Genomic DNA, 24,285 nt, shown 5'->3' with positions numbered 1-24,285 from the left:
AAGAAGCACAGGTCAGCTGCTGTCAAATGTTTGATTGATGCAAATTTATGCCCGTCAGCGACTGTCAGTGTCACCAAAAGGCCCGGGGACAGGAAATATGTAAGAGTGTGTGTGTGTGTGCACCAACCATCACATTTGACGGATATTAGGAGACTTTAGATGATATAACTTCCACAGTACAACGGAGATGGAAATGGTCGCAAACGCTGGATTAAATCATCCATGAAAGGTGTTTTCCGCGTATTCTATTATTACCCGGGACTGACAAAGGCAAACGTCCGTGAAAAACAACAGTGCCGCTGTTCTGTGAACACGCAGGAGCAGAGGCGGCCGCCAGACAGCGAGAGAAATGGGAGCCATAAACATTTGGGCAGGACCACCCATGCTGTAAAGCCTGTTTGTTGAGGGAGAGGGGGCAGCTTCTCAGCCGCAGCAGCTCCCACCAATTAGGATAAGACAAGGTTAATCCCTGTAAATGAGAAAGTGAGGCCGACCCAGTCATTAGAATGGTGGTTGTTGTAGAAGGACTGATGGCACTGTGGATTTATAATGTCACTGGGAGCCCGGGGGGGGACGTTTCATTTGTTATGGGTTGCAACCTCAAATATCCCTCTTTAATATACATGAAAGTGCTGACAAACACTTTGCGATGCTAATAACCAAACTGTGTCAATGTCTGTTAACGATTCAAAGCGGTGAAGGGACAGCGAGTCGGACATTCATGGGATGTCGTTTCCAGATATTCGACAGAAGCTTTTTTTGTCGACTTCACAGCGACTGACAGCGGTTTAGGTCAAAGCTCATGAATCCCAGTGCACGTCAATGGATTAAAACTGGATTATCTTTTATCGAGACCCTTGCAGTGAGGCCTGGTTGAGGCCTGGAACAAATGTTGTGGCTAAGACACCAACAAAGGTCCTGGATAAACATCCCACATTCTAGTTTGCATTCTCTACCTTTGATTTATTATTACAGAAAAAGGTTTGAATTAAATCCCTGGGAAGATGGAAATACTCATGAATTTACTACCTGCCCCTTTGTGATGTAACTGACCGTCATGGCATGTCACTATTGAAAAGCTTCCTCCTTTATCAGCTCTGCCAAGGAGGTTATTCATCGCTGTTTGTCTGTTTGTTGGTGAGCACAGTACAGATTTCATTAAAACTTGGTGGAAGGGTCGGGGATGGGCCAATAAGTTTGAGCTCCGAGCGCCCTCCTGGTTGTGGCTGTAAATTGCATTAATTTAATTTGATCTCCTTTTGAAATACAGGGCATGAAAAAGGGCTAGCACACTTTTGAAATAAATTGTACTCAATCTCACAAGGCTTCTCTATCCAACCTGACTGTTTGTTCTATGAAGGTTTGTCTTAACATATCACCAGTGTTTTTGAATAAATGTATTACTATAAATCTATAATACTTACTGTTTGAAACTTTAATGTGACTCAAATTTGTAAATTAAAAAAACTACTTATCAGGATGTTTTCTGTGAGGCTACACAGCATTGAGGTTTCATTTGCTAGGGATGAGTCATTAACTTATAAATGTTATTAACTCTAAAATCCCATTACACTAACAGGACAAGTATTAAAATCTGTTGTCAGCAAAATAAATGAGATTAATCAAGTTGACAAGTAGAGAAAGAGCGCCATCTGCTGTAACTAAAAAGAAATACAGCAGTGAATTTGTTAGTTATTTCTTCCATTCTCTTGGTAATGCCGATTCAAGCATTACAATCAAATCCAATCAATTAAATTAATAAAATCAACAATTTTAAATAAATTAAATTAAGATTTGGCCAAATTATCAAGGCATTAGAGTTTTTATTAAGTTGATTTTGTTGTTTTTACACAAATAAAAGAGCAACACATGGAAAAAAAGACACTGTTTATTAATGAAATGTCAGTTTTACCATTGCAGGAAAAAAACAAAGCCCCGTAAACACCAGTGTATTTGGCAGATACAATGAATGACAATATCCCCGTAACTTCTCATCATTATAAACAGGCTGTAGACACAAACACAGCTGCATCAACCTCGTGTGAGTCTCATTGAATATAAAATCACGTTGCAGGTTTTTGTATTGAACAAGACAAAATGTCCTCGAGACTCACACATCGTCCTTCAGCTTTCACCTCTGAACGTCAATGATTATCAAATTTACAAACTGTTTTCTTTCAAGACTTTTGATGATAATAAATAAAAGATGGCTGCCACATGTTTCACCTGAACAATACATTTATACTGTATGTTTAAATACCTACATATTAAACATTGGTATCCTTAATGCTCTTTTTGAGTATTAAAATATCCTCCACATTATTTGGTTCTTCGTGGATCTTAAAAACACTTAATTCTTACATTACATTCGGTCACCAGTGGAATTAAAATGGTGTAAATATGCACTAATCTAAGTGGAAATGGTGAGTTCGTATCAAAAGTATTACGTCACAGAAAAAACCATGCAGCATCATACGTACTTTGACTTGTTTACTGTGTTTAAAACATTTTAAAATCAGCAATCACAAAGTTTATGTCCACCCAGTCAAAGAAAACCATAGTTCTGGACTAAACTACAAGCTTGCTTTTCTGAACAACTTGTACTTAATGGTAAAGGACGTTTGGCTTGTGGGACGAGACAAAGGCCTGGTATTAACATCCGCTAAAGAAGATCCCATCACAAGGGCACTAAGTCCATCTGTTCACAACTGGCATTTTAAAAAGGGACTTCCCTTCTCTAAATGCTCTTAAAATGTTTGTTGTCCGTCTCACTTTCCTGATTAAATGAGAGAACAATTCAATAAAAAGGCAAAGCTTCTAAAGTTCTACAGCAGCCACAAAACTATCACTATCAACTAACACTTGAATTCCCTTTGCCTAACTGCCACCAGTGCAGCATTTCAGCAATTAAAAACTGAATAACTAAGATAAATACACAAAATTACCCTCAAGGAGACTTGCACTTATTAAGCAGCGCTACAATGATGTATGTAAAAGTGGAATCATAAGATTTCTATGTTTATAACAATTAAGGAGCTAACACAAAAAAACTCAATCAAATAAACTGGAATCAGGTATTAAATATCATTAAGCTAAACCCAATATGGAATATATTCAATAATGACAAAAAAAAGGAACCGAATAGTGCAGACATATATTTTTTTTCCGACATTTTCAAATAATTACCCTTCTAATCAGTGCTTTCTATATTTTTACCCGCAGTTTACATTTTAACAATGTAGGGATCAGTAGAATAAGATGAAAGTAAAACACTTATATTTGCTTTGACTGTACAAAAATGTTTAAATTGGAGATTGTGATAAAATCACACAAAAGCTGTGTTGAATGTAGATTGTGAGTAAAAGATATGTCTCAGTACTGATGTCTTTTCTGTGAAGTCTTTATGAATGGAGCCCTTAAATTTGAGCTTGCTGAGCACTTGACGGTGAATCTCTTTATCAGATGATGAAATTAAATAAATGGAATCAATTAAATTCGCATCATCACACATTATAAGGCAGAAACAACCTAGTGTTTAACAATTACATCTTGAATTTTGGCCATTTTTGTGGCCGATTGAGCAAATAATTAAAAACAAATAAAGCAGCTGCGTTAACTTTACATGGATTTCTCTCATTTTTAAACAAACTAGTTTAATAGTTTAAATATCTCCTGCCACCAAAACCCAATGGAGTATTTAATTATCTTTCCAATTGCCCATTATTCAAGTACAACTAAATCAAATGACTGTTACAATCAAGAACCACCACCGAGCATTGTAAACTGATTATTGCAAAGATAATCAATGACCTGCGGTTGCAGAAATAATACTGAGTGCTTAATTTAAAATCCCAAGTATAACCAGCTTCAACAACACTGTAGATTCTATGAGAAAAACTTTGGTCAACGTCTAAAAAAAAGCTAACACCTGCCTCCCCTTTACAAACACTTAGAACAGGACGGGTGTGACAGAGATTGATCAACATTTTCATCTCCTTCTTCCTTCATTTTACAGATTTAGTTTAAGGTTAAACAGATATTTGTAAGAATCCAGAAAAACAAAACTGCAAACAGTGTATGTTTGGTACAGTCTAGGAAAACAGTTCACACAAAGTGCAAGTACACAAGTCATTGTCTATGATGACACAGAGTTTGTGAATGTTTTTGTTAAAGGGCAGGGCATCACCATAACTCGTCTGGATCAACACATTGTCTTCCATGTTATTCTCACCTGTGCTGGGTGCGGTGCAACACTGTTAAGTATGCTGAGCTCCTCACACCCCACAGTCATTGGTTCTGTCCTGGACTTTGCGGCGGAGGGTGAGGACGGTGGAGAGCGAGGCCACTGAAATGTGAAAGATCATCTGCCATATGTTCCTCAGGCCGAACAGGTACAAGTTGCATAGGACGACCACGCTCAACAGAGTGAAGGAAATCAGTTTCTTCAGAGATGAATGGAACAGGTAGAGGTGGCACTGTGGACACGGGCAGTTCGATCACAAGGATTGCAAGGACACAGTGTAATCTTGGGTAGGAAAAAGTATAAAGTAAAATGGGATGATTTACCTGAGACACACAGCAGACAAACGCCAGAAGAAATGCCACAACATTCCATATACCTTCGTAGTCGTCCTGGGTGAAGGGAAAACACTGTGCTGATTTGTCATGAAGGTAAAAATCTACTTAACCTCATATGTATGATAAATGTTATAATAATAAACTAATTCACATCATCTGTGTCATAATACGTCCCAATCTGTGCAGTTTTGTGCCAATCATCTCTTTAATTTATTCTATGCGAGCACCATTTCCTTTCTACAGCAAAATGCTAACCCGGCAACCAACATCTATGATTTACCACAGCTTATGCATGGATAAAATCGTACAAATAAGATATAATCAACATGCTGCAAATTCATTCAGCAGTACTCTATCTTGAGTATTACCTGGAACGTGTTCTCTATGAGGTGCACACCACGAATTACATTCAACGACGCACACACAATGTTCAGGACCAGAGAAAGGATTCCTGGCGCCGTCACTGGTTGAAGTCTCACATTCGGACCTGTTTCGTAAAAGGAAGTGAATAGTGTCAAATAAGAAAACATGAATATGTTTTTATTAATAAAACCATGTTACAGTGCTGTTGTAGACTGTGAGACTTTTACCGTATTGCTAATTTTACAAGTCTTACCAGATCCAGGACCTTGCTCCATATGCCCATTTGCGATGCCGTTGGTGAGCTCCACCTCATCCAAGTTAATTACTTGTAGTGGATGGATCCTCAGATCCTCCTGGACTTCTGCCAGCGTCACCTCGAGGGCCGGACCACCACTCTGGTTGTACTGCTGCTTCAGCTTCTGAATGGTGCCGTCTATGGATTGGCAGCAGGGAAAACATATGTGTTAACCAACTTGTTTTATTCGAATGCAAAGAAGACAACACGTCATAATTAAATTCAAATCCAAATCCCGTGCAAGCAACAGTACATCTAAGAAACTGTGTCTCTTCCTACTCACCAAATTCCAAAAATGGATATGGCCTGGCTGCCAAGGTAACAACGGTGCTACTGAAACATGCTGTGAACTCCCAACGCAGATCTTCCAGGAAGCAGAAGGCCTTAGCAACAGGGAGGCTGCAGTGGCACACAGTCATGTAGGATACACCCTCTGAAGAGATGAAGCTGAACAGTGGAGAGGGGAAAAGGTGTTTAGTAAACAAGCAGCCTGACTCAGCGTGGCATGGATGCCCCTGTGATCAAATGGACATTCTGCCCGTCTTCGGGTTCAAGATGGACAGTATATATCAGTGTCTTTGATTTCTCGGTCCTTACAATATGTTGAGCTCCTGGCCCTTGACGGAGCCTCTGTCAGGGAAGCGTCCCAGCACTTTGCTGATGGTCCTGAGCTGCTGCTTCCGCTCCTGGAGCTCTTGGTTGTGTTCAAAGTCTGTGGAGGCTGACAGGGGGAGTCCATCCCTGACCCGAACCACGAAGGCGAACAGGATCAGAGACATGATCTTTTGGGTCCATGAAGAACACACTGCCTGCATGGGATGAAGATCAGAACATAAGGATTACTATTTTAGGGTTGTAACTACATTCTTTCCAGAAATGAACAATAATTTCTTGAATATTTGATTCATGTTTGTCCATAAATGACTATAATATAGTGACACATGCCAATAACTAATCCCTAAAGCCAAACAGAGATCTTTAAACGTTTTGTTTTATCTTAACAGCTGTCTGTGAACCAAAGAGTTCAAATTGTCTCCCAAAAGACGGAGAAGAGCAAATAAAGCTCTTTGTTTCTCATAAATAACTTTTGATTGATTAAATAATGAATTTTTCAAGTTGCATAAACACAGAGCCTGGGTAAATATTTTTACAATTATTTGAAAGCACTATACGTATACAATAGTATTATTATTAATACTACTACATTGTTACATACATATAATTACTTTAGCTTGCCAATTTATTAGGTACACGTTATCAGAACTATTACAGTGTAATAGAGCAGCCCTGAAACACAACCTGCCTTCATAGAGGATACAACTGAAAACTCAAGTTGTTCAAGACGAGTTCTGTTTGAACTTCACTGAGTCTTGTTGTGTTGTTTCACTACATTTCGTTATTCTGTGACAGATTATTCCTTTTCTATTAGATCTAGATATCAGACTAAATACCACAAACACATACGTACTAACTACTAATTACAAATTCAGCAGAAACCATAATTACAGCATTAAATTTGCCTCGGAGGTGAATCAACATCTTCCCTCATGGAGAGAAGTATTGGTAACACAGCTGTTTGGACCAAACTACTTTTAACATGACAAAGTGTATAATTCTAACTGCGCAGGTTTAAAAACAACGTTTCCTGAGGTTTAAATCCCACTCCGATATGTGTAATATGAAAGCGAGAGTTAAATAATATCATAAAAAGTCATTCTGTGTTACACCTTACCTCATTAGCATGGCTTTCATGCTGCACCTTGTTCCTTAGCTACCGTAGCTTAGCTGACTAGCATCATATCAAACAAATACTCCGGCAGCAGGAAGTTAGCCACGACTCCAAACTCTATACTTTATATTAACTGCGATTAATACCGAGCAACGAATAACCGGTTGTTGAATTTACGTAACGGATTCCGGTAAAAACAAATAGCAAACGAGCTAACGTGCTATTTGCTTCCTGGTCACACCAAACGACAACAAATCCTCTACGGGAGCTCAGGAGGGACAAAAGCTAACACACTGGGCTACAGCCAGTCGCAATAAAGTTAGCTCATGCTACTTCCCGGACCGTCAGTGACTAGCTAACTGTCCGGCTAGCTACTGCACACAGGTTTGTTCTGTCATTTACAACTGCATAGTACATGTCGTGGGATTAGTATTGTAAATTTAATTAGCCTCGGCTGCTAAGAGAAAACGAAGCCAGCTAATTAATAGCTAGCTGTTAGCTGTTAGCTCAACCATTTTGGAAGCGCAGTTATCTGTAGCTGTTGTTAGCTTCGTAGCTAGGTGGTGTTTTGCCCTCAGCATGACCTGATATCATCATTAATAACATGTCTTATCTTGATCAAAACAAAACCAAGCCCCGAGTGAAACGTGTCTCACTGACTGTTAGCCACTTCAGCCGATAATATGCAAAACATTCATGTGCAGGTCGTGCGATTTAACAATGTTTATGGCTCTTAAGGTTTATATTTTGATGGCTTTAAAAGAATCAATCCGTTTTTTTTTAAGCTAGTGTTTCTTTTATGGCCTGTCAGACATTTGGTTTAGATTATTTTGTCCTGTCCTTTCTGTGTGAAGTTCACAGTAAAGTTTAACAAGCTGAAAATGCCAATACCAGCACATTAAACACTCGATATGATTTTGGCTATAAATACAATGCATTCCTGGCTTTGTGTTGAACAGTTGATGGGGGGGCCAGTTCAGTCTCAGTGCACAAGTAGTACCATCACCTCCAATGTTTACTAATCAGATGTGTTTACTTCCTTCAGTTTATCACAGCTTCCCTGTTTCGGATCCTCTTTCATTAGCTTTTGAGCCCATGTTATATTTTGAGGCACCAGCGCTCACCAGCTGTCAAATGAAACGTGTGGGACTTTACTTATATATATATATATATATATATATATATATATATGTGAAATGCAGGTGTTGATTGGGCACATTGTGAAAGATGCAAGTTGCTTTTATATCACACTCAATATCATAATGTGAACTCATAAATCCAAGCGGATGCACTTAACCTTCAGCAGTGCCCACAAGGTTTTGTCCTTGCACATTATTCTGAAGGGCCTCTCTTGTACAAACAGGAAGGCACAGACTGCAAATAAATCACTCTCGTCAACGAGAGGGTGGTTCCACAGCCAAATTCACTTAGGCCACTGTTGCCAAATTAGGTTGCAGTGCTATTTGTCTCGTACCCTTCAATTACTCCTCTTTTGTGTTGCAATACTAGTGTTAGATACAAGTTTGGATCAAATGGAAGCTGTGGTTGTTTACTGCTCCCCAGGGCCAGAAATGAAGTGGAGCTCAGTAATGCCTTCTCCATATTCCACTTGTCAAGACTACAGCTAATGCAAAATACTACCAAACAAACTGTTGACAGAGTAAATGCTTCCATGCACTGAAATTATAATTAAGGTTGATAACATTTTTGTTCTCGAACTGAGAACACTGTGCTTCTCATCTTCTTCACGAGGCAGTGCAGGAACACTGTCACTGAAAAAGCTGAGGCAGAGTTGACGTGAGAGAATTTAGTTTGGTGCCATGATTTCCTCAGCATCTGACTTTGAAAGATGGTCTACAAGCTCCAGCTGGTGATGTACATGACTCAGGGTGCATTGCTTTCATTAAGGATAATCTTCACCTTGCTCTAGTTTAAATCTCTTCAGTTTCCGTCCATTTCCAGATTCACAAAGCCCCCGGCCTCAGTGGCCTGGCTTAGAAATGGCTGAGGACGTTTCACAGTCTGTACAGTAAGCTGTCACACAGTGATGTCCAATTCCTCAGTGGAAACAGGGTTTACAATGTACAGTGTGCAGGCTGAGCTTTGCTTGGATTTGCATCTCCACATTTCCTCATAGACGTCTCTCTCTCGCTCTCTTTTTCTCCCCTCCCACCTTTCTCTCTCCTCCTATTTCTGTCCTCCCTCTCTGTGTCTCTTAGTCTCGCTACATTGTTTCCAAACACACTCTTCTCAGTATGCTGTACTTTCATGGCTGATGAATAGGGATCCTGAATATGGCTCTTTCTGCTTTTTTCAAGGGAAGACAGCGTTGTTATTTTTCCTGCACAGCTTTTTATTTCTTTTGTACTCTTTCGACATTTTAGGTCACCTGGACTTTGATCGCGATGGGGGTGAAAGACCGCCCTCAGTGTTACTTTGATGTGGAGCTCAACCGTGAGCCAGGTAGGAGAATTTAAAATCACTTGTGAAGATTCGAGGATTAGTTAGTCATGTAAACATCCTGGCCTCACTTTGGTAGATGATTATTCTGAACTGACACCATGAATAAAGATGTTTAAACTCTTATATTTCTTCTTAGTCTCAGAGCTGTTGATTCATATTTTTGTACAAAATGAAAGTGGTGCACTAGTACAATGGTCGTCGTTGACTGGTTTATTGTGACTAATCATGTTTGTGCTGAATTGTTGTAATTAAGTCTAGATTTGCTTCTAGCTATGGAAAAGTTTCTCTAATGGCTGAGCTTCGCCACAGGATCCTTGTTATTTTGTGCCGGAAGCCAATTAAAAGTGCACAGTACAGTGACATGAGGGCTATTAAATTGTAATTCTTAATTATTTATTTTGCCTATTAAAGATTTCCGCCATTGTTGCCTTTTTGTTTTTTGGAGTTGATATTAAATGTGTGTAGCTGCAAAAGGAAGGAATTATTCTTTTGCTAATGTTTTTTGTTTTCTGTTTTCCAGTGGGGCGCATAGTCTTTCAACTATTTTCAGACACAAGTCCCAAGACAAGCAAGAACTTTCTCAGTTTGTGCACTGGTGAGTATTTTAAGTCAAGTGAATGTTTTATTCAAATTGGCCTTTTTCTACATTCAGTGCTTTGCATAAATTTTTGTTCAGAAAGCTTCGATACAACTAACAGCTGCCCTCAATACCATTTCCACAATTTTGCACACAGTTTGATTGATTTCTTCTATATAACCAAAGACCCTCAGGGTACACTGGTTGCCCGTGTGCATTCTACACAACAATAATTTTCTTGGTTTGAATCTGGTCTGTTCTCTGTTACATTTCACTTCTCTTTTTATATAATCGTTCCTGTGTGTTCTATCAAATTACCCCTGTGAGTAGCAGGGGATTGGTGGACCAAAAAAATATGCGGTGCCATGCTTCACACCACTCTTTGGTCATTTAATACCATGAGGAAAAGAGGTATGGCTGTACTGTAAATGTTACAGTAACAGATGGACTCACTGGATGGATAGAGGGGTCATGGTCTGTCCCCCTGGATATTTCATCCCACTGAGCAGAACGCAGTGTACTGTAGCTGTGGTGGTGGTCTGCCCAGAGATAGCCATAAATCTTCAAACCAACGGCAGATCGATGCTCTCGCTTATTTTTCACCCTACCTGGCCAATGGGAATGTAATCCTATAGCGAGGGCAGACGTCTGGTTAGCCTGTTACTTTACCTAAATAATGAAATCATACACACCCAGACAACATTTCACAGCATGCATAAAAATAAACGTGAGTCAGCTGGGTAGATCTGTGGCTTTCTCAGAATCTCTCATGTGTCCTTTTAGAAGGGGATCAGCTAACTCTGTAAGAAACCAAACCCTTAGAAAAATCCCGAAGCCAGTCAGGCAAAATACTAAAAGATTAGCAACCCAAGCTGCCTGTTTGAACAGCAGGTCCTCTGTCTGCTGAACCCAACCTTATAGACATCATCGCATCTAATGAAATCCCTGCTTTCCCCTCTCCCCCTCACCCCAGAGAAGAGAGAAATCCCCAGGGTACATTTGGGCCACTGTTCTGTCCCCAGACAGTTTCAGTCCAGTGGAAGATTTTTTAATGAATTCTACACCGGAGTATTAAAAACAAGATGCCTGAACAAAAGCATCACATTTCCTGAAACACACGTTGCCATCTGTGGTTTAATTCCCTTGTAGAATAACACCATGCAACAACACTCAAGACCAACATTTTTTCACACCTCAAGGCATCTGGTTCACACACATTAGTGTGTGCAGCAGCGGGACTGTTCTCTATGCTTCTTGTTGTCTTTTCGAGAGCTCAGTTAACATGCATCTAATTGCAGGTGAACGGGGAATTGGCAAAATCACAGGAAAAAAGCTTTGCTACAAAGGCTCCACATTTCATAGAGTTGTAAAGAACTTCATGATCCAGGGAGGCGACTTCACCGAAGGTAATAACGTCTTATGTGTGACTTCATTTACTTTGAAGATGTGTGTTTAAACAAATTTACAGAATAAAGTGAAATAGAGATGTTCGGAAATGCCTATGTGCTGATTCAAAACCAGGTCTTTAAAGTATATAAGTCTCATTCAGATGAAACTCCCAACTCCAAAACAGCAATTGTGCTCTACTGCCAATTGCAAGCACTGTTTTTTAGAGCAGCAAAGACGAAGTAAGTGTAACAAGTGAAAAAGATAATGATCTATTCAAAGTGTCTTTGCTGTGAGTGTTCATGGGAGAAAATCATGTAGATATCAATAACTACAAAGTATTCGAACACCAGAAAGTCTTGGGTGATGTGTCAGAGTCAAATATTCTAAACAAAATTAGTTTTTGTCATTTTACATGTGCTAAGATGAAGTGTATCATCCACTTATCTGATTTTGTATGAGACACCACATATATGTCGTATGACTTAAATGCAACAAGATTAATTATTGTACTCTTTTATGTCTGCAGGTAATGGAAGAGGAGGAGAGTCTATATATGGTGGCTACTTTGAAGGTAAGTAGAGTACAAAGTTATGAGCTGTTCACATTGCTGATGGCTTGTAATTGTATATCGAAATACTGAACCGCTTGCATGAGCATAACGTTGCATGCGTCTATTGTTGTGAACAGGTTTCTTGTGTATTTTATTATGTACGACTCCATTGACCTTCACCTCTTTAATGTATACCGTGTCTTCTATCTAGTTACAGTAGTGGGATTGATCAGGTCAGCATGGAGAGTAGGCATTCTCTTTCTTTCCAAGCTACGATCTTCCTGCCTAAAATTTTCAACATATTCTTTTATTTATAGAGTGGTCTTTTGCAAAATGAGAAGGTAAGAGATGTACACAGCTCAGTAAACACCATGTCAACATTGTCCCCACCAACGTCCTCAGTCACTGAAAAAAAAACCCTGGTGCAAATGTTTGTACAGGTGCAAAATTTGTGCTGAAGGATTTGCCTTTCACACAACCTGTTAGTCCCCAAAGCCTTTGACTGCTCAAGTGACTTGCATTTGTGTTATAGCTGCTATTTATAGCTTCAGTGCCCCTAACTTGACTGTTATGACATGTAGACAGGTAGAGAGGGGCAGGTTCTCTGCAAAATACGATGACTACAAAGGAGCGCAACAGTGGGTGAAAGATAATTTGTTTTCCAACATATATATAGTGATATATAGATATAGTAAGGATGTACACATTGAAATAGTTAAGGTTTTTAATGTTTTACAAATAGAAATAACTTCGATGTGTGCAGATAGTTTATCGAAGACACAAATAATATTTCTCCTTAACGATATGTACTGTATTGATTATTACGGTACATTCAGGTCCTATTGATTGATGCATAAGGTGCAGTTTAAAACGAGTTTGATAAGAAAGAAAAAAGAAAACTCCAAACAATAGTGGGACCTTGAGAAGAAAGGCAATAGAAGGATAATCTTTCTTAAGCAGAACTTCGGTCTGAACAGCTCGCTTCCTATAACATGTTGTTTTTTAACATGGTCAGAATAATGTAAAATGTAGTTGATTTGTAATTGATAGTTAAATTAATAAAAAAAGGCACTTTATGAGAGGAACGCTTGGTGAGGCAATGATTAGGTTTGCTGGATGAAATTATTTCTGATTTACATCCCTGAATATTTCTGTCGACACTAATCTGAGAACGCACAGTGAGACTTCCGTCCTTCTTTCTCTGCTTCCAACAGACGAGAACTTCACTCTCAAACACGACAGAGCATTCCTGTTGTCGATGGCCAATCGCGGGAAGGACACAAATGGTTCCCAGTTCTTCATGTGAGTAACGCTCAGTAAAGCAATTCACTCTGCAAACGTACCATTTAATTCAGTGCCATTTGTAATACACTCTGTCTTTACCTTCTGCTCCTCCTGTTTTGAAACTGTAGAGTAGAATTTTTTATTAAGTGTGAGGTCAGCAATCCCCTCTCTGTGTGCAGTTACATTTCAAAGTGCAGAGAAACATGGATTCGTTCTTTTTCACCTACAAATGTGTTACATTTTTTCTCTTGCCGTTTTTGTGTAAAATTTGCAGAAACTCTAGCATCCTGCTCTTCCAAGGTAATGTGTCTCCAAGGCTGTGTTTCTCTCTCTCCTGTATATTTATCATTCACTAGTTTGTAAACAGGGCACTCTGTTGATTTCTGACATGTTGAAACAGTATACGGACATGGCTTAAGTTGATTTATGTTGTTTCTTTATCATTAAAAACAAGTTGGACATTTCCACCATCAATAAAAGTATAAAGGAGGAAATGTTCACAGATATTATTCTTTAATTTCCCACACTCTCTTGTTGAGTGTAAACCTGCCTGTTTGTAGCTGTTTTAATTGAAAATGTGACTTAAATTGATTTGCAATCAACTATTATCAAACAAAGGGTGGTTTTACAAATTCTCCATCTTTCAGATGGTACAGAAGCACCCACGCTTTGTTGACGTTTATTGTTTATGCTCATTCTTTTCCTCTTTTTTCTCCTTTTTCATGACCCTGGCTCTGCCATTGGTTGATCCTCCTGGATCGCTGGATTTTCCACTAACAGCACAACCAAGACGGCGGCGCACCTCGACGGGTAAAATCTACTTTCACTTTGGCAGTTTTCTCTAAAATTATTGGTTTAAAAGATGTGTTAACACTTAAGGCCAAACCTTTATTTTTTACTTGAATTTACTTTCGAATCCTTCAGTACATATATTCAAGGTGTGATCTCTAGGGATGTCCCGATACAACTTTTTCACTTCCGATACGATACCGATATTGTAGCCTTGAGTATTGGCCGATACCAATATCAATACGATACGATATAGGCACAAATCATACATATATTTATTCCTTATTTTGTTGTGTGGAATGTTAGAAAAGGCTTGATAAAGTGATGTTACTGTTACTGATGTTGTAGTGATATAACAGAAAACAATAGTCAGCAACAGTAGGTATAGGAAAAACTGACCCATTTATTATTAACCAATTGGTTACATAAATTTTAACCTTCAACATAAGAGTATTACCTCAACAAATCCAATGAAAACAAAATGTTATATTTAAAGTGCAAAATAACCACTGGTTACCAACATCATTATACAATTGAATAGAATTAAATTTTAAAGTGCAAACAATTCAAGTTCACTTCAGTTATTTTTCTACTGTCAGCATATGTTGGAAACAACTGTGGGCAGGGACAAAAACAACAAAAACTATAGGAATAATGTAGCGAGGTTCGAGGTGCTCCATTAAGCGTTTAAACCCGACATTACTCACCACCGACAGGGGCTGGTCATCAAGCACAATAAACTGGGCTATCTTTTCTGTTATGGCCATTGCCTTTTTGCTGTCCCGTGGTAGTTTGTCACGTCTTGCAAAGCTTTCGGCCAGCGTGGGTTGCTGAAGCGAGCCAGAGGCTTGTTGCTTCGCCTTGCTGCTCTCGCGAAAATCCTCATGTTCTTTTTTGTGGTGTTTTTTCAAATGTGCGATGAGGTTGCTTGTATTGAACCTTCCCGGTTCTGTCCCTCCACGGGACACTTGCGCCTGACAAATGTTGCATTTAGCTGCAACGTCTTTGTCCGAGTTTACGGTAAAATACTTCCACACAGCCGACATCACTACACCTTGCTGCAGGCACACACGTTGTCGTTGTTGTGATCACGTGGGCTGTGCATGCTGGATCAGAGACGCTCTTCTTCCGCGGCCGGCACCAACGTTAATTAAGGGGCATTACCACCTACTGTGTTGGAGTGTGATCAAACCAGAGTCACCTATTATAGAAGTCCTGGAGCGGTAAATGGACAGCTTATATCGGAGCGCTTATATCGGAGTTTTTAGATTCAGTCCGATAAAATCCGATATTCACTTTTTTGGCTGATATCGGACTGATTTCCGATATCAATATCGGATCGGGACATCCCTAGTGATCTCAAATGTTTGGCGTAGGCAAACAACCACAAGGCATTAATTCAAGCTTTTCCAGTTGAACCCTGTCTCTTCAAACCTGTGAGAAGATAAACATGGAATAGAAGAAATGCACCAATGTAAAATATTGAAAAATGTTCTGAGTTTGGCAGGAAAATAATATCAATATATAGGACCCAATCACTCGTATTAAGAAGGGGACTTTTTATTGAATAATAGTCAAGGTACTGCATAGTTCTGACAAGCAAAAATGTTTTTTGCGTCTGTGCAGAGTCCACGTCGTCTTTGGTCTGGTCATCTCCGGCTTCGAGGTGATAAAGAAGATTGAGGGGCTGAAGACTGACTCAGCCAGCAGACCCTACGCTGACGTGCGAGTGGTGGACTGTGGTCAGCTGATCACCAAGTCTGCAAATGATGGTACCTCCTCAGTTACTTATCTTTTTCTTCAGGGGTAAAACTGACTATTCAATAAATCTAATGAAAAGGCCAAACCCAAGAATGTGTGTATGTCCAAATACACTCTGAGCACCCTGTCCTCAGTTAACCTCATCGAGTTGAGCTCATCGATTCCTCCTGAAAAAGAAGGCGATGATTAAAACCGGGGTTCTCATCTCTGTGAGTTTATTTAGTTTTTGGGAATCAAAGTAAAGATTTATGACCCGGATTGAATAAAGTACATCAATACACAGACAATAGTTTTTATTAGGATTAAAGAGTTAATGTGATTTGTTGTTGAGAAAAGTTCATAAAATCACCAAACTTGACCAGTTGAGTTGATCTCCTACTGTATGAGATCTCTTCAGCCAGTATGATAACAGTGTAATTTCTGATTTATACGATGGCTTGTGAAAATTCCTAATACAAAAGCTAAAATGTTATTCGTTTTCCAGTGATCTGAACCAAAGCTTTAATTAATTAATTTCTCTTTTGTCTTTTTTGTCTCATGTCTGGAGTAACATGGTTCGCCTGTGATTGTATCTGGGTCATATTTTATGCTCATTCTGTGAGAGGTTGGCATTTGGACGCCAGCGTCTTCCCCCCACTGGCTTTAGTACAGGGCGTGTAACCTGATCTTCTGTTTAATGGGGGATCAGTGAGGTGATCTCTGTGGAGTTCGGTTGGCATCTTTCCACCTGACTCTGCCAGGCCGGCTTTCATAGCCTCCAACATACCGAGAAGAATCAACAAAGCCTTTGTTGGAGCAGAGTCCTGCCACCCTGAAAACGGCTCCTGACATTTCAACTTTGCTTTATGCTTCATTTTACTGGTGTGTTGCTAAAAAAAAGCTCCATATTTCTGATGATGATAACATACATGTTGTTATATTTCTGTCTTAAGTGCTTGAAGGCAAGAGGAAAAGAACTTCTCATTCTGCCGACTCATCTCTCAACTCCCGGGATTCGTCATCTCTGTTCTCCTCATCGGTGGAATCTGACTGTGACGATGATGAAAAGCAGAAACATCGCAAACACAAGAAACATGCAAAGAGTAAACGGTCAAAGAAGAGAAGGAAGGAATCAAAGATGGAGGACACTGATGTTCAGCATCTCCAGCAAAAGTAGTTTATTAATTGACTTACAGCTCCACAGTTTTGAGCTCTGCATCCCAGACATTAGAGACATGTTGGTTCTTTGCATAATAAAATAATATTCGCCTTTTGTCGTGTTGTTGCTGATCTCACAGCTCTGTGGACAGACAGATCCCGGAGGGAGAGAAAGAAGTGGAGGAAGAGAAAGAGCATGGTGGAAAGAGAGAGAAGCCCGTTGTCCGACCAGAGGAAATCCCACCAGTGCCAGAGAATCGCTTCCTGCTGCGACGGGACATGCCGTCTCAGGAGGATAAAACTGAGATGTGAGTTTTCAGTTGGGCTTCATTTACACATTGGTTGTTGTCTTACTCTTTTGAATTGATCAAATTTAAATGTTAACAGGTAGTTTTTTTTTAAATGCGATCTTTTTAGAGTCGAGAAAGAAGAATCGTCTCTTTCAGCTGAACAGAAACCAGCCGTCTCTAAGTCCGGACGTAAGATTAAAGGCAGAGGAACAATGGTAAGTTCACCTGAAATGAGTCCTGAAATGTATCCGTTTGTGTTAATGTAGTTATCTGCTTCATACTGTATCTTTTCCATTTGGACTAATTGAAAATGGATTAACAGAAGTGAATAGTATAAAGTAGCGGTTCCAAACATGAAGTCCGGTTCCCTCAATTGGTCAAAAACTTTATTGCAAAGTACTAATAAGGAAAAGAAGCAGAATAACTAAGTATTAAGGGAAATTTATCAGCAGAAATTAAATATAATATTCATGGTGTATAATCACCTTAGACTTAGAATCATTGTGCTTTACTTATATACTGTTTATTTTTTGGGGAGTTGATCTCGTTTTATGTTTTATTTTGTCCATACTTATCTCTGCTTCATTAATCTTTTGAAATCTACACAGTGAAAGAAATTTTTATTATAATCGTACCTGAATCACTTCATCTTATGATGTGACCGGCTGTCAGGGGCATACAACTACAGCCCAGTTATTCTAGATTTGACCTTTTCTGCAGAGATATCACACTCCCACGAGATCTAAATCCCGCTCTGCATCGGTGGAAGAACGTGGCAGCAGTGAAACCCCGCCACACTGGAAAGAAGAGATGAAGAGAACCAAAGTTTATCAACCACCCAGCATGGAGAGATGGAGCAAAGGAGACAAGTATGACCTAATACTTAACTTTGTCACTTTGACTATACCTTTTTATGTTACTTCATGCATCTTTTGACTTAACAGATTGAATGAACATTCCTCAAGCAGATGGGATGACAGAGGGGACCCTGCCTGGTCCAGATCTGCCTCTGCAGAGCCCTCCTCAGACCGCAGCTCTGGGAGGTCCAGCCAGCAACGCGAGCAGAAGAAAGAGAAGAAGAAAGCCAAACACAAGAAGAAGGCCAAAAAACGGAAACATGGCAAGAAGAAGAGTTCCCAGGACAAACCTCAAGAGACTCATCTGTCAGAGGGGGAAAAGTCAGCGTCTCCAGGAAAAAAGTCCAATAGATCCTGTTCTCCGACTCAATCAACCTCAAGTAAATGCCACTCGTCCGCTCGGAAGAGGCAGCGGTCCTCGCTGTCTTCCAGGGACTCGAGATCCTACTCTAGATCCTACAGATCCAGTCGATCCAGATCTCGGAGGGGGTCTTATTCGAGATCCAGAAGCCTCACTAGATCTAGAAGTCGATCCCTATCCAGATCTTCATCCTATTCTAGATCCAGATCAAGATCCAGGTACAGATCCAGGTCTCCGTCTTCATCCCGAAAGAGGAGTTCATCCAGATCACCAAGGAGGAGGAAAGCCCACAAGTCCAAATCAAATACAGTTATCAATGTGACTGACAAGCTTCCTGATAGCAAAGTCGCACCTGTCGGTCGAGTCCCAAAGCTTCCGGCTCCTGAAAATCTACCTGTGATCCCGATGAGCGATAGTCCTCCTCCCTCTCGCTGGAAACCGGGTCAAAAGCCCTGGAAACCCTCCTACGTCCATATTCAAGAAATTAAAGCAAAAATCGTGACTAATACTCACACAGGACAAGCGGTCAATGTTACTGAGAAACCTCAGACCTCAGTTAAAACAAAGTCTCTGCCAGACACAGAAAGCGTCAAAGCAAACAAACGTGTTGGGCGCTCATGCAGCAGGTCCTCCAGGAGCAAGACCTACAGCCGATCTTACAGTCACTCCCCGAGCAGGTCCAGGTCCAGATCTCCTCATGAGTATCACAGCAGGTCATCGTCATACAGCAGGTCAGAGTCCGAAAACTCCCCGAAAGCCAACGGCAACAAGAAGAATTCCTTAGACAAGGAATGGGAGGAGTACTACAGCTCTTTGAGGAGGGTAAAAAATGTACTCTCAAAAGTCGCACTCTCCAATAGTAAAGATGCTCATTCAGGAGCTGAGAGCAGGACAGGCAGTGAGCACAGTCCTGATATCAGTGTCTCAAGGAGAAGTGGCTCTTTAGAGAAAATAAAGGAGAAAAGCAGCTCTCAAGATCAAGAGGCGAAACCCTGCAGCTCGGTGCCAGTTGAGAGCTTTAATAGCAGGTCTGAGTGGGACAGTGACAGTGATAAAGTGAGCCAAAGCAACAGCATCGCCGTGTCAAAGAAGCAGAAACATTCGGTTCCGTCCGGTGAGTCTGTCGACAAGAAGTTATCTGAGCTCACTGGTTGGAATTCAGAAAGCGATTCTGAAAACGTGGCAGCCAAGACTTTAGCCATATCTGAAAAAGAGGAAGGGGAGGCAAGTTCAGAATCGGACTACGACACCATTAAAAAGACGTCAGAGGCGGTGAATGCTTTGGAGAACAAGATCGCTGCTGGATCCAGTTCTTCAGTGGGAAGTCCTGAGAAGGCCGCACAGCGGTCGAGGCACAAGAGCAAGAAGAAATCCAAACGCAAACACAAACGCAAGAGGCGACGTGAGAACAAGAGTGGCTCCCATCGCAGTAAGGACAAAGGAAAGAGATCCAAGAGGAAACATCAGAAGCTGAAAGAGACTTTTCACTGGCAGCCACCGTTAGAGTTTGGAGAGGAGGAGGATGAAGATGAATCCAAGAAGGAGAAACACAGTCCCAGTAGAGTTGGCAAAGAATGGCCTGGTGAAGATAGAATGAATGATAAGGACCAAAGTGTTGCCTCCTTGAACAAAAACTCCAGCAGAGAAGAGGACAGAGGGCAACAGAGGGCGAGAGAATGTAGTAATAAAACCCCCAAACAAACTGAAACTGCTCATCTGTCATCCAATAGAAATACTGCTAACAATGCTAATAGTGCTCATTTACCCAGTATCAAAGAGCAGGAGTCATTCGATGATATGGACATTTGTACCCCAGAGCACGACGCTGTAAAGGTAGAGCCAGTTACACATGATTGTTTTGATAGTATCCCTGATTTAACCCTAAAATCTACCTCCCAGTCGTCAGATACGACAAATATAGACAGAGCTTTACCTCACAGCAAAGAAAAGTCTGCTGTTACCTCCACAACGACAGCTGGGGGACTACAGGATGAAGCAGCATCTGCGATTAATTTTAAATGGAGGCCTTTGAAAGGAATGTCAGCGCTGCAAAATATGCATGTGCCACCTGTCGTGGCAAAAAACATCCAAAGTCAACAGAAGCAGAATCCCAACACGCAAGGAGTAAAAATGGAGATAAAAAGCAATAGCCGGGTCAGACCGGGGTCTCTGTTTGACGAGGTTCGTAAGACGGCGCGGCTCAACCAGAGGCCGAGGAACCAGGAGAGCTCCAGCGAGGAAGGATCCCCGTCTGTGGGGAAGACCAGGGGAACCTCCCGCACGCGGTCCCCGAAGAAGCCCAGGCCTGCGTCCAGGAAGTCACGCTCCGGCTCAGGTCACCGCTCTCGCTCCAGGGGCTGGACGCACTCCTCCAGCCGGTCGAGGAGTCGATCCCGCAGCTCCAGCTCCTCGTCCAGGTCAGTGGAATCCAGCACTCTGATTAAATGGAGAGCACAAGGGCTCCCATCAGTAAATCTTTCTAAATGCTGGAGAGTGTTCTTGGATGTAGATCAAGATAGTTGTTGAGTAATAAACTTGATGGATGCGAAGCATTTAGTCCAGAAGACAAACGTCTGGGATACAGACCTTTTGTTCTGGCTTGAGAAAAATGTCATCCTGACGCTGTGTGATTCTTTTAGGAGTCGCAGCAGAAGTCGGAGGAGACGTGGAAGAGGACGGTCGCGCTCCCGCAGCAGCACATACAGAAGTTACAGGAGGTATGTCCTGAAACACTAATTTAATTATGGAGCTTCTTGTTCAATAACTTACATTTTAGCCATGTAAAGAGTCAAAACCCTCAGTTAAAGAAAACAAGTTTTAAATGTGCAAGCAACCTTCCAAAGACATTCCTGTGTATGTAATCCTCATTAATCTGTGATTGGTCTTTATGTATGTTTCAAACCTTCTGTTGTCTCTTCCTCCCTCAGTCGGACGTACAGCAGAAGTCACTCCAGAAGTCGCTCCTATAAACGCCGTCGCAGATCAAGGTCTGTGAGCTTCATATATGTCCTGACTCTGAATTGGAAATATTCACAATTACATACACAATTATTTATCCTGTATTTTAGGATTAAAATAACCCCTGCAGTAAGGATTGAAATTATATTTGTTATTTTGGTTTCCTTAAAGGGGATATGAAGTTATAGCAGAGGAAGAAGAGATTGTTAAAAACACAAGATTTATTTATTAGCGATACCAGCAGCTTGAGAAGAGATCCTTTCATATCTTCATTAAATGATTATAAGCATTTGCAGCAATAACCAATGCGTCTGTATGTTAATGCAGGTCAGACACATACTCCAGCCGGAGTCGGAGTCGGAGCGCGAGCAGGAGACGAGGGCGCAGACGAAGTGACAGCTACAGGAGTTCAGACCGTCGGTCCCGGTAAGACTGTGCCCCCTGGTGAACCCTGACACATGTCAACAAGGTGACGGGTCTCAGGGCAGACCATTTACCAATTTACTCTTTTCTCCTTCCTGCGCTGAATGTTTGCAGATAAATACTAAAACATATTCTTCATTCAGTCTTCTGCACAAATCGCTCTCGTCTGCAAGAATGTGGGACCATCTGATCCGCTCACTTTGTGTTTTATGTCAAAAATGAATACGTCTCCCTCATGCCTTGGAGATTAGAATCCTAAATGTTGTCCTCTGCAGGTCGTCCCGCACCTCCAGTCGCAGTTCTTCCAGGCGCAGAAGCCACAGTCGCAGCAGTCGATACAGCTGAGCCTCGGCAGCTAGTTGGGGGAACAGAACCACAAAGTCTTGACTCTGTGCACAACAACACACAAGCAACTAAAGCTACAAGAGGAAGAGTTGCACAGGACAGAAGCTGACATGACAGGTTTTCGTCTTGTTATTGAATGTAAATAAACAAACCACTTTACAAGCTTAAACAAAGGGGGATCCTAAAGCAAATGGGTCAAACATCAGAAATGTTGAAGGTAAAATAATATGAGAAAACAAGCTGCAGATATTTTATATGATCGTATATTTGTCTATTCCTTCTCTACTTCTGGTTTTCTACACTGTATTGATTTAAGTGTCTCAGCCTCTCAGCTCCTGTGTGTTTGAGGGGTCGCAGGTTATTGGTTGAGGTTCCACCTTAAGTTCAGGGTCAACATGAGTGGATGGTTTCTCTCAAAGCAAACTTTGTGTAGCAGTTTGAAGATGTAATTTCTCTTTGTTCCATTAGTTGTATTAATGTACCATGAATGTTAAAACAACTCACAATTGAGGGGTGACTGTCTTTGGTTTCATTCAAACAGTTATGAATGTTCATACTTAATAAAACCACCACATCTCGTGACTATTTGTGTTGTTTTGCGTTGATCATAGTGCAGAGGGTTTTTTCAGTTTCCCAGGAAATAATAATGAACTGTGAAGATGTGAACTGTGGCAATTGAGGTTATTTATCTGTATACGCCATAGACTGTATATAAAGTTGGACGACATGACACATCTCCAAAACTGAGGCCAAAACATCTGGATTGCCATCTGATGGCTGCAGTTTGTCTGACATGTTTAAACACCACTGAATCTATTATTAAATATATTACAAATAAAATACCTTTATTCATTAGAAACCACCAAATACTAAATGTATTTCCATATTGTAATCCATCGGTTTGACAGCTTCTCTGAGCCACATGTATCCACACTGATGCTGCAGCCCGGTCCTGGATGTGAAGTGATAAATGAGACCTCCTTCAGGTTGCGATCAATTCTTTCCCCCACCTTGTTATGAGTGTATTGACTTCTTCTCCACATCGTCTGCTCAGGAGTGAGCGATGGCGGTGGGGCTCAGGAGGCCCTCGGCTGAATTGCCAAACGAGTGGGCAGCTGCCCTGTGGCACCGACCCCTCTTGGAGTCTGGAGGCTCCAGGTTCTCTAATGGCATTTATAGCAGTAACTATTCATTAGAAAAAAAGCTATCACTATTTTCATAACTGATTCCTTTTAATTTATATTTCAAGCTGAGATGTCCAGCATTCACTGCATTTACCAGTGTGTCGTAATCTCGTTAAGTATTTTATTCTATTAAGTATTGAACATTTGAAGGCGTCGCCTAAAAACAGCCTAACAATAAATTGATAAAGTAGACTATTGGTCAGATTAATTGATATTGATTAATAGGTTTCGGCTGAACTGAAATGAGACGATCTGGTCTTTCTATTACGTCACCAGCTTGCCCCGCCCATTCCAGCTTTCGCCTAGCAACAAAGCTCGGACGAAAACGTATTAAAAATGTTGAATTACTGTTCAGTTGATAACAAACATTTTAAAATAAATTATTCTGATGTTTTTGCCTTTACTTTTTGCCATCATTACCGATTTGAAGCCATCGAATTGTGACAGCCAGGTGGCGTCGCTGTTACGTAATTGGTGATTGTCTTCCGGTTTCTGGTTGACTTATGAATGACTTCTCTGGTGTTCACAACAATGGCGAGTGGATCGTGTTGGAGTTGGAGCTGACACATGTTGAAGAGAAGTTACTTTTGATTAAAAATTCAATTCAAAAATTTGCGTTGAGTCTGGCGGACCAATCACAGCGGTTGTGGACATCTGTGCCGCCTCGACTCAAGGATACATTTTTTGGAAGGTGCACCTCAGGGTACAGTGTAGAAGCATGAATTTGGCTTTATGATGGTGTCCCCTGTAGACAGGGCCTGTCTTGTAGGGGGCCCCCTGGTCCCCATAATAGCATAATCAGGCCCTGGTAGACAGAGTTTTATTCTATTGGAGTAAAACTTGTTTTTTAATTCACATTTTTCATTCTTTTGTGATCATGAAATCACACAAATGTGGTCAGAAGGTCTGATACATGTGATTTGTGCCTCCTGGGAAAAGACTGAACTCCCTG

General features: G+C 40.8%; 2 protein-coding genes across 5 annotated transcripts; one reads left to right on the top strand and one right to left on the bottom strand.

Moving 5' to 3' along the window:
- Nucleotides 1–1,870: 1,870 nt before the first annotated feature.
- On the bottom strand, nt 1,871–7,537 carry sec22c (SEC22 homolog C, vesicle trafficking protein). Its single transcript, XM_053412896.1, has 7 exons — nt 6,969–7,537; nt 5,834–6,045; nt 5,520–5,683; nt 5,195–5,374; nt 4,947–5,065; nt 4,567–4,632; nt 1,871–4,475 (listed from the first exon to the last, which is right to left on the bottom strand). Exons 2-7 carry the CDS (start codon nt 6,013–6,015, stop codon nt 4,275–4,277), a joined length of 912 nt encoding a protein of 303 aa, XP_053268871.1. The 5' UTR covers nt 6,016–6,045; nt 6,969–7,537; the 3' UTR covers nt 1,871–4,274.
- Nucleotides 7,057–22,731, top strand: nktr (natural killer cell triggering receptor). Of its 4 annotated transcripts, none has more exons than XM_053412894.1 (17): nt 7,057–7,349; nt 9,350–9,428; nt 9,949–10,023; nt 11,304–11,411; nt 11,921–11,965; nt 13,159–13,246; nt 14,009–14,038; nt 15,644–15,789; nt 16,711–16,930; nt 17,056–17,223; nt 17,333–17,420; nt 17,926–18,074; nt 18,174–20,840; nt 21,063–21,140; nt 21,351–21,410; nt 21,709–21,807; nt 22,080–22,731. In XM_053412894.1, the coding sequence occupies exons 2-17, from the start codon at nt 9,371–9,373 to the stop codon at nt 22,147–22,149; spliced, it is 4,149 nt and encodes a 1,382-aa protein (XP_053268869.1). In that variant the 5' UTR covers nt 7,057–7,349; nt 9,350–9,370; the 3' UTR covers nt 22,150–22,731. The 4 variants fall into 4 exon arrangements, with proteins under 4 accessions (XP_053268869.1, XP_053268868.1, XP_053268867.1 ...); XM_053412893.1 differs by having other exon boundaries at nt 18,171–20,840; XM_053412892.1 differs by having other exon boundaries at nt 18,150–20,840.
- The last annotated feature ends 1,554 nt before the right edge of the window (nt 22,732–24,285 follow it).

The sequence above is a fragment of the Pleuronectes platessa genome, chromosome 20 (assembly GCF_947347685.1).
Source record: "Pleuronectes platessa chromosome 20, fPlePla1.1, whole genome shotgun sequence".
In the NCBI taxonomy this organism is placed as follows: domain Eukaryota; kingdom Metazoa; phylum Chordata; class Actinopteri; order Pleuronectiformes; family Pleuronectidae; genus Pleuronectes; species Pleuronectes platessa.
The sequence above is the reverse complement of the archived record's forward strand: the minus strand, read 5'-3'. Positions and strand labels throughout refer to the sequence as shown.

What these genes read in the sequence shown, in the direction of transcription:
- sec22c (XM_053412896.1), bottom strand. Translation starts at nt 6,015, where the DNA reads ATGTCTCTGATCCTGTTCGCCTTCGTGGTTCGGGTCAGGGATGGACTC. An exon ending in TCATAGAGAACACGTTCCAG is followed by an intron (nt 4,633 to 4,946) that starts GTAATACTCAAG and finishes CCCTTCACCCAG; the next exon opens with GACGACTACGAAGGTATATG. An exon ending in TTGTCTGCTGTGTGTCTCAG is followed by an intron (nt 4,476 to 4,566) that starts GTAAATCATCCC and finishes CCGTGTCCACAG; the next exon opens with TGCCACCTCTACCTGTTCCA.
- nktr (XM_053412892.1), top strand. Translation starts at nt 9,371, where the DNA reads ATGGGGGTGAAAGACCGCCCTCAGTGTTACTTTGATGTGGAGCTCAAC. An exon ending in TTAAAGGCAGAGGAACAATG is followed by an intron (nt 17,421 to 17,925) that starts GTAAGTTCACCT and finishes CCTTTTCTGCAG; the next exon opens with AGATATCACACTCCCACGAG. An exon ending in ACATACAGAAGTTACAGGAG is followed by an intron (nt 21,141 to 21,350) that starts GTATGTCCTGAA and finishes TTCCTCCCTCAG; the next exon opens with TCGGACGTACAGCAGAAGTC.